This window comes from Salvelinus sp. IW2-2015, linkage group LG2 (assembly GCF_002910315.2).
Source record: "Salvelinus sp. IW2-2015 linkage group LG2, ASM291031v2, whole genome shotgun sequence".
Classification (NCBI taxonomy): Eukaryota; Metazoa; Chordata; class Actinopteri; order Salmoniformes; family Salmonidae; genus Salvelinus; species Salvelinus sp. IW2-2015.
This window is the reverse complement of record NC_036839.1, coordinates 41,253,327-41,263,326: the sequence shown is the minus strand read 5'-3', so window position 1 is coordinate 41,263,326 and position 10,000 is coordinate 41,253,327. Positions and strand designations below refer to the sequence as shown.

Here is a 10,000-nt window from a genome sequence, read left to right as displayed (position 1 = left end):
TTTCAATGACGGCCTTGGAACAATGGGTTAACTGCCTTGTTCAGGGGCAGAAAGATAGATTTTTTTATTTTGTCAGCTCGGGGATTTGAACTTGCAACCTTTTGGTTGCTAGTCCAATGCTTTAACCACTAAGTCTGGCAGCCCAACTGATTGGCGAATGTACGGCAAATTAAGAAATTATGTGACTAAACTAAGTAAAAAGAAAAATAAATTACACTATGTAACAAAGATAAATTATATAAAGAATGATAGTTAAAAGATTTGGAGCACCTTAAATTACATTTTGGGGGAAAAAGTCAACTCGGCTCCATCATTCATTGCCTCAGATAGCTCATTCATCACAAACCCCACTGATAGTGCAAACTACTTTAATTAMTTTTTCATTGGCAAGATAAGCAAACTTAGGGATGACATGCTAGCAACAAACGCTGACACTACACATCCAAGTATATCGGACCAAATTTTGACGGACAAGAATTGTACTTTTGAATTCCGTAAAGTCAGTGTGGAAGAGGTGAAAAAATGATTGTTGTCTAACAAGAATGACAAGCCACTGGGGTCTGACAATCTGGATGGAAAATTACTGAGGATAATAGCAAACGATGTTGCCACTCCTATTTGTCACATCTTCAATTGAAGCCTACTAGAGAGCGTGTGCCCTCAGGCGTGGAGGGAAGCTAAAGTCATTTCGCTGCCCAAGAATAGTAAAGGCCCCTTTACTAGTAAACTTCTGTATTTTYTTTTGACCAGATACAATGCTATTTYACAGTAAACAAATTGACAACAGAATTTCAGCACACATATAGGGAAGGACACTCAACAAGCACAGCACTTACACAAATGACTGATGATGGGCTGAGAGAAATTGATGATAAAATGATTGTGGGGGCTGTCTTGTTAGACTTCAGTGCAGCTTTTGACATTATTGATCATAGTCTACTGCTGTAAAAATGTATTTGTTATGGCTTTACACCCCCTGCTATATTATGGATAAAGAGTTACTTGTCTAACAGAACACAGAGGGTGTTCTTTAATGGAAGCCTATCAAATATAATCCAGTTAGAATCAGGGTAGCTGTTTAGGCCCCATGCTTTTAAATGTTTTTCTAAGGACATGCCACTGACTTTGAGTAAAGCCAGAGTGTCTATGTATGCGGATGACTCAACACTATACACATCCGCTACCACAGTGACTGAAATGACTGCAACACTCAACAAAGAGCTGCAGTTAGTTTCAGAGTGGGTGGCAAGGAATAAGTTAGCCCTAAATATATCTAAAACTAAAAGCATTGTATTTGGAACAAAACACTCACTAAACCTCAACTAAATCTTGTAATAAATAATGTGGAAATTGAGCAAGTTGAGATGACTAAACTGCTTGGAGTAATACTAGACTGTAAACTGTCATGGTCAAAACATATTGATGCAGTAGTAGCTAAGATGGGGAGAAGTCTGTCTATAATAAAGCAATGCTCATCACTACTTTTATTTATGAGAGGTATTGGCATGTTGAATGCACAGAGCTGTCTGTCTAAACTACTGGCACACAGCTCAGATACCCATGCATACCCCACAATACATGCCACAAGAGGTCTCTTCACAGTCCCCAAGTCCAGAACAGACTATGGGAGGCACACAGTACTACATAGAGCCATGACTACATGGAACTCTATTCCACATCAAGTAACTGACGCAAGCAGTAAAATTWGATTTAAAAAACAGATAMAAAAACATCTTATGGAACAAGCAGCTAATGGGGATTCATAATAAATAAAAATACACACTGTGTGACCTTATCTAACCTTTATATCTCTCCTTCTCCCTCCTCTCCTTCCCCCTCTGTGTAGGGTTCTCAGGGAGCCAGTAGGCAGGCTGTACTTTGCAGGAACAGAGACAGCTACTGAGTGGAGTGGCTACATGGAGGGGGCTGTTCAGGCTGGGGAGAGGGCCGCCAGAGAGGTGAGAGCCTTCATCATCATCATCATAATAATACATGTATTTATTTCATATACCCCCCTCCCTCTTGTGTATTGTTTTAGTATTATAAATTAATTCATTGTTGTTCCAGGTCATGTGTGCAATGGGCAGGATTCCACAGAGTCAGGTCTGGCAAACAGAGCCTGAGTCAGTGGTAAGGATTCAATGCCACCCAAAACAATGGATACTTAAGTCACATACCAAACTCATTTGGGTTAAAATGTAAAGTATCTAAAGGACATTATAGAATGTAGACCTAACTTAGTGCTCCCCAAACTCTCTCCCACATCTCCTCTCTCTCTCTAACAGGAAGTCCCAGCACTCCCGTTTGTCACCACCTTCTGGGAGCGAAACCTTCCATCTGTGGGCGGGTTCATCAACTTCCTGGGCGTAGCCTCCGTACTGTCTGTTGCCACTGCAGCAGGCATGTTGGCCTATCAGAAGGGGCTTCTCACCCGGAGCTAAACCTAAACACCTCCCACCTCCTTCTCTCCTGCATCTCCAGAGGGCAATTCTCTAACGGCACTCTATTCCCTTTACAATGCACTCCTTTTGACCACAGCTAGAGTAGTGCTCCACTTTTGACCACATAGAGTTCTGGTCTAAAGTAATGCACTTTATAGGAGACAGGTTGCCTTGTGAGACATTACCACTCTGTGTCATAGGCCTTGGTAAAGACTGTTCAGCTCTGTCATTCACTACTGTACCATCCATTGTTCTAAAAACCTCCATCCTCCACAGTGTCCCAACACAGGATCTCTCAAGACCAGCTCACAATAATATTGTCTGTTCTGCTAAGATTGCTCTTTGATACCTGAGATGGGAGATGAGAGAGAGAGAATCCCTAGCCAAAAATAAGTCTGTGATTCAGACTCTCAAACCAATGAAGGATGACAACGAAATCAGTTATTAAAACAGTAGCTTTCCCAATGACATTATTATTCACAAATCTGCATTGACTGTTTGAGAATGTGTGTTAATTACCTCTGCTGATTTTAGGTGCTGACTAATCTGATCTATAATGTCATAGAAGCTGTAACCAGCTCTAAGATTAAGTTTAGTAACAGTTTAGCAACGGCATAATATTGTCAGAATACCTGTGTTATTAATGTATCCAGAATCCTGCATCCAGAGATGTTGTGTCTCCGTTACGCTGCTGTCAACAGTCATAGTAATCCYTGTAAAGAGAATGGAAAAAATGTTTTATGTATTTTCAGGATTAGTTGATTTAATTCATTGTTGTTGTATTATAATCTCCTATGAGTATATTTGAAATATTATGCATTTCATTAGATTTTTTTCCAATGAGGCTCGATCCTCGATGATAGTCATGAACTGTATTTTGAAGTTACCCATTTAGAGTCCATCATTTTATTGTCTGGCACCATTTTTAAGAATACCGAACAAACAAAAAATACTAAGAATATTACTACAGTAAAAACAAAAATATGATATTCTCTCATCTATGATTTCAGTAGGTAGATCTCCATCCATTATTTCACACAACCTGTGTGCGTGCGTGTGTAATTATTATGAATTAAGACTTTATTTGTAACCGTTCTATTTAAATGCTCTCATTGATACATATTGATTGATCATAGAATTATTTAAGGCAGTATTTATTTAGCCGCCTACCCGTTAACCAGCTAAATAAACAATGCCTATATTTCCACTTATCGTATTGATTCTCCCATGTGTTTCTGCTGAAGCCAGAGCATACCCTATGGAAGAGGCACATCATTTACCAGAAAGTAGCCTTGTAGTTTTAGAATTTTTGTAGACTTTTTGAATGGTCTTCATTGGGCAAAAATGTAAGGCTCTCCAAACTTCAAGCTAAATACTTAAAGTAAAGTAAATGTGGAAGTAAATTCATCCACAAACACAAATATAATTTTATACACATCTTAAATGATCGCTTTAATTTTTTTTAAATGATGTAATCATCAAGCCCATTCAAAAGATTAGGGGACATCACCTCGAAGTAAAGCAGAAGGTGTGGTTACTTTCACAGGGTATTGAGCTTGCTTCTAACTACAGCTAATCTGCCCATGAATTCGCCTAACAAATATGTATGAAACAGATTTCTATCCAATAATAAAGATTCCTCAAAAAAAACAAGACAACAGTGGAAGAAAATAAAATGTGAGTGAAATAACATCAATATCTAGATCTATAGGTGAACAGAATTACTGCTCTGAGTAGATAAGAGAAGCAACCTGTAAGACCATCCGTTCTGAAGCGGTCGGTCGGTCGGTCGGTCGGTCGGTCGGTCGTACAGTGAGTGGTGGAACATTGTGGTGTTGTCCCTAAAGACGTGTGCGTACGTCGTGAGTGTAGTCCATCTTGCCTTAATATAAGTTGTGGTGTTTTGACATTTTTCAAGTGCCTGTGTGACTGACACTCATTCCCCGTCCCCCGTCCCGCTGTACCCCCTGTCTGGTTCATTTGGCGTTAACTAGAGCTCATTGGCCACTTTTGGATTGAGTGCTCGTTCTGATATGTCTTAATTTCTTGTTCTTAATTTTTTTTTACATTTGTGTATTGTTACTGTTTTGCTAGATATTGCTGCACTGTTGGAGCTAGAAACATAAGCGTTATGCTGCACCTGCGATATCATCTGCAAAAATGTGTACGTGACCAATTGATTGTGATTTGATTTTGACACCTTCTTAGGCCAATGACTGAGCTCTGTTTCCGGCAGGCGAGCGTCTGAGGCTGAACAAACAATCATGCTAACATCCATGATGCTACAGTTAGCTTTCTGGCACCAGTTGTGTATGTGTGAATCTTAAAATGGCAGACTGTGAACTGTGTAAATCCGCCCATACATCTCTAGCTAAACTCTCTATCTAGATGTTCTGTAGTGTTGTTATTGCTGTACTCCTCAGATATGCTATCTATCCCTTAGCTTAGCTTACATCCTACCCTTGACACTAAACTTGAACCCCCAGGCTCCAAGCGTTTCTTCTTTTTGCATTTGATTCACCTCAAAGTAACTTTTGCTCAGAGGCCTGGTTGKAACCAGAATCAGATGAGTAGGGATKRGACCATGATGTCAAGAAAGATCTCAACATTCTCAAAGAAGTATAGTTGAAGAACAGTCTGATGGAAAACTAGTGAACGGAAATACAGGAACCAACTGGAAACAGCTGCTCCCTGGTGTCCTGGATGACATCATCAGTGTCYTGGTTCCCTGTGTGACATCATCAGTGTCCTGGTTCCCTGTGTGACATCATCAGTGTCCTGGTTCCCTGTGTGACATCATCAATGTCTAATCCCTCTGTGAGACTGCTTCTAGGCCTGACACGGTCTGTTCTATTCCGTCCCTCTCTCAATGGCTGGCTGTGTGTGAAATGTCATACCTTCTAATCGTCTAATTGCATTCTTTGATGTCTTTATATGATTCGTCTACAAAGCTGGTGATAAAAACATTGACTTTACCTCCTACTGGTCTCTCTCTGGGTCATTTGTCTAGTGTGTGTGTGTGTGTGTGTGTGTGTGTGTGTGTGTGTTACTATTATCATGTATTTCTCATGTTTTTTTATTTCTCTGTCTTTAAAATGGATATGAATGGAGAATCTATCACCAAGACAATAGACAGGACTTGTTAACAGTGTTGTCAGTCCTGCCACAGCCAGGTTCCTGATAGGCAATATTGCAGTCAGTCTTCTCTGTAACATAAGCCTACTGCAGTCTCACAAACATTTGCCCAGAACGTGTTAAAGCTCTTTGCTGGAAGCCCAAGTCTCGGTAACTAAACCAGATTACACTCACACGTGCCAGTCCGTGATTACACAACCTTCTAGCTGTCAAAAATTAGATTGGAGTATTGCAACCTTTTAAATCAGAGGCAGATGCTAACACCCATCCTCCATTCCTGTCYACAGTGCCCTAGCAAAACCGGAACTTATCATGGGGACATGGGGTCAACATCTGGAGACCACAGACTATGGTTCATGGTTACGCACACACACACACACACACACACACTGCCTAGGGGTTAGTGAAGGAATATGGGTGTGCCACTCGAGAGGCCATTGAACGTCTAATTCTGAAGAGAGACTGTGAGAGCTTGTAGAGCTACCAAGGGGGGAAAAGCCTGCATAGCAACCATTGTTTTGCCATAGCAACCTACAAAGTGCTGGAACTATCAACCAGCCCTTGGGTAGTTTTGCTTTACATGGCAGTCAATATGAGTAGAACTAACGACCAGAGAACGCCTAAAATTGCACTTTACAACCAATGTTAGTGAATGTAGCATCACATTTTGTTGAAACGTTTATGGTTTGGGAAAGAATCTGGCTTTTTAATGATGGTATAATAAAATAATCAATATATTTATTAATTATTTTATAGTGCTACTTAAAATATCTGACATCAATACTTTAAAAAATATATGATTAGATTTATTGTTACTGTATTTAAGTGTGTCTGTGTGTCCCTGATTTCACTCTCCACGCTGTTAGTTTGTWGTAATACCCCTTCAAAAAACAGCCCCTTCCCACAATGACATCACATTCAGGAAGTGTCAATCATTCATTGGGCTGGAAAACAACAGCGCAATGCTAACTATGTATCAACACTCGGTTTTATCTATATTTTAATGTTTCATGATTTTAGTCAGTATTTCTGAATCATACATTTCTAACATGTTAGGCTAGATTATTATACCCTGATGAAGACAGCTTGGCTGTCGAAACGTTGGATATTACATTTTTGTATCTGAGCTCCTAGAGTGTGCGGCTCTCCTTTATTTTCAAGGCTACATATGATGAACATGTTATAACATTTTATAATTTCAAAATATGTTTGACAGAAAAGTTTAAATTCTCTTCAAGTGTTCACCATTATGCWAGCTGGATCTTGATTGCTAACTTAGCCTAAAAATTTCGACCATGTTAGGCATATATACCTAACAGGGTGGAACATGCAACTAACATGGTGGAAACTTGGTCAGAAAAGATAGAAAATGATTTACTTATGTCAATATTCATTTCAATTTATATAATTCATTTATATGTTATGTGTATTTATATATATATTTGTTTCTAATTACATTACAATTATTAGGCCTATTTACATTGACATAAATGTGACACAGTACCAGTCAAAGGTTTGGACACACCTACTCATTCAAGGGTTTTTCTTTATTTTTATTATTTCCTACATTGTAGAATAATGAAGACATCGAAACTATGAAATGACACTTATGGAATCATGTAATAACCAAAAAGTGTTAAACAAATAGCTATTTATTAAATAGAGTCATAGAAGTCAATGAATAGCATCCGGGGACAACGCCTACATCCACTGAATACAAAATGGTCAAAATGCATAAAATTCTCTTTGAGATCGACATTTTACACAAAATAAAAGGTGTTATTTCCTGGGGACAGAAAAGGCACATCATAACTGGAATGACCCTATGATCACTTGGCTACATAGCTGATGCCTGCTGGACTGTTCATTAATCACGGTCCTCCATTTTGTTTATTGTGTTTATCTGTCAGCCGCAGCCTTGAACTCAGGCCCTGTGTGTAGTTAACCGACCCTCTCTGCCCATTCATCGCCATTTTACCTGTTGTTGCTGTCTTAGCTGATTAACTGTTGTTGGCTTACCCGTTGTTGTCTTAGCTAGCTCTCCCAATCAACACCTGTGATTGCTTTATGCCTCACTTTATTGCTCTCTCTAATGTCAATGTGCCTTATATACTGTTGTTTAGGATAGTTATCATTGTTTTAGTTCACTGCAGAGCCCCTAGWCCCACTCAACATGCCTCAGATACCTCTTTTGTCCCACCTCCCACACATGCGGTGACCTCACTCAGCATAACTAGTGCGTCCAGAGATGCAACCTCTCTTATGGTCAYTCAATGCCTAGGTTTATCTCCACTGTACCCACACCCTATTATACCCCTGTCTGTACATTATGCCCTGAATCTATCCTACCACGCCCAGAAATMTGCTCCTTAAATTCTCTGTCCCCAACGCACAAGACAACCAGTTTTAACAGCCTTTAGCCGTACCCTCATCCTACTCCTCCTCTGTTCCTCGGGTGATGTGGAGATTAACCCAGGCCCTGCRTGTCCCCAGGTGCTCTCATTTGTTGACTTCTGTAACCGTAAAAGCCTTGGTTTCATGCATGTTAACMTCAGAAGCCTCCYCCCTAASTTTGTTATACTCACCGCTTTAGCACACTCTGCCAACCCTGATGTCCTTGCCATGTCTGAATCCTGGCTTAGGAAGGCCACCAAAAATTCAGAGATGTCCACCCCTAACCACTACATTTTCCGTCAAGATAGAACTGCTAAAAAACAGGGAGGAGTTGCAATCTACTGAAGGGATAGCCTGCAAAGTTCTGTCATACTTTCCAGGTCTATGCCCAAACAGTTCGAGCTTCTAAATTTAAATGTTAATCTCTCCAGAAAGACCCCCCTCAGCTCCCAGCTGTGCCCTGGACACCATATGTGAATTGATTTCCCCCCATCTATCTTCAGAGTTCATTCTGTTAGGTGTCCTAAACTGGGATATGCTTAACACCCCGGCAGTCCTACAATCTAAGGTAGATGCCCTCAATCTCACACAAATTATCAAGGAACCCACCAGGTACAACCCTACCCCTGCTGTTTTCAATCAGGATCTCAGCGATCACTGCCTCATTGCCTGCATCCGCAATGGGTCCGCGGTCCAACAACCACCCCTCATCACTGTCAACCGCTCCCTAAAACACTTCTGCGAGCAGGCCTTTCTAATCGACCTGGCCCGGGTATCCTGGAAGGATATTAACCTCATCCCGTCAGTAGAGGATGCCTGGTTGTTCTTTATTGAAAGTAATTTCCTTACCATCTTAAATAAGTATGCCCCTTTCAAAAAATGTAGAACTAAGAACATACATAGCCCTTGGTTCACTCCAGACCTGACTGCCCTCGAACAGCACAAAAACATCCTGTGGTGTACTGCACTAGCATCGAATAGTCCCCGCGATATGAAACTTTTCAGGGAAGCCAGCAACCAATACAGTTAGGAAAGCAAAGGCTAGCTTTTTCAAACAGAAATTTACATCCTGTAGCTCTAACTACAAAAAGTTTTGGAACACTGTAAAGTCCATGGAGAGTAAGAGCACCTCCTCCCAGCTGCCCACTGCACTGAGGCTAGTAAACACTGTCACCACCCCCCGCAGCTACTTTCCCAAGCCTCCCCCATTTCTCCTTCATCCAAATCCAGATAGCAGATGTTCTGAAAGAGCTGCAAAACCTGGACCCATACAAATCAGCTGGGTTAGACAATCTGGACCCTCTCTTTCTAAAATTATCCGCTGCCATTGTTGCAACCCCTATTATCAGTCTGTTCAACCTCTCTTTCGTATCGTCCGAGATCCCTAAAGATTGAAAAGTCGCCGTGGTCATCCCCCTCTTCAAAGGGGGAGACACTCTAGACACAAACTGTTACTGACCTATATCCATCCTGCCCTGCCTTTCTAAAGTCTTCGAAAGCCAAGTTAACAAACAGACCACTGACCATTTCGAATCCCACCGTACCTTCTCCGCTGTGCTATCCAGTTTCCGAGCTGGTCACGGGTCCACCTCAGCCACGCTCAAGGTACTAAACGATATCATAACCGCCATAGATAAAAGACAGTACTGTGCATCCATCTTCATCGACCTGGCCAAGGCTTTCGACTCTGTCAATCACCGTATTCTTATCGGCAGACTCAACAGCCTTGGTTTCTCAAATGACTGCCTTGCCTGGTTCACCAACTAATTCTCAGATTGAGTTCAGTGTTTCAAATTGGAGGGCCTGTTGTCCAGACCTCTGGCAGTCTCTATTGGGTACCACAGGGTTCAATTCTCGGGCCGCCTCTTTTCTCTGTATACATCAACGATGTCGCTCTTGCTGCTGGTGATTCTCTGATCCACCTCTACACAGACGACACCATTCGGTATACATCTGGCCCTTTTTTGGACACTGTGTTAACAAACCTCCAAATGAGCTTCAATGCCATACAACACTCCTTCCATGGCCTC

At 41.2% G+C, this 10,000-nt stretch overlaps 1 protein-coding gene across 1 annotated transcript in view; it reads left to right on the top strand.

Annotated features, from left to right (window-relative positions):
- The window catches only part of LOC111980245 (amine oxidase [flavin-containing]-like), a 74,888-nt gene extending 71,840 nt beyond the window's left edge, over positions 1-3,048 (top strand). Inside the window, exons 13-15 of the mRNA XM_070449173.1 lie at positions 1,847-1,958; positions 2,068-2,130; positions 2,286-3,048. Coding sequence (XP_070305274.1) covers positions 1,847-1,958; positions 2,068-2,130; positions 2,286-2,441 — 331 coding nt within the window. The 3' untranslated portion in view covers positions 2,442-3,048. The remainder of the gene's footprint in view (positions 1-1,846; positions 1,959-2,067; positions 2,131-2,285) is intronic.
- Positions 3,049-10,000: the final 6,952 nt, after the last annotated feature.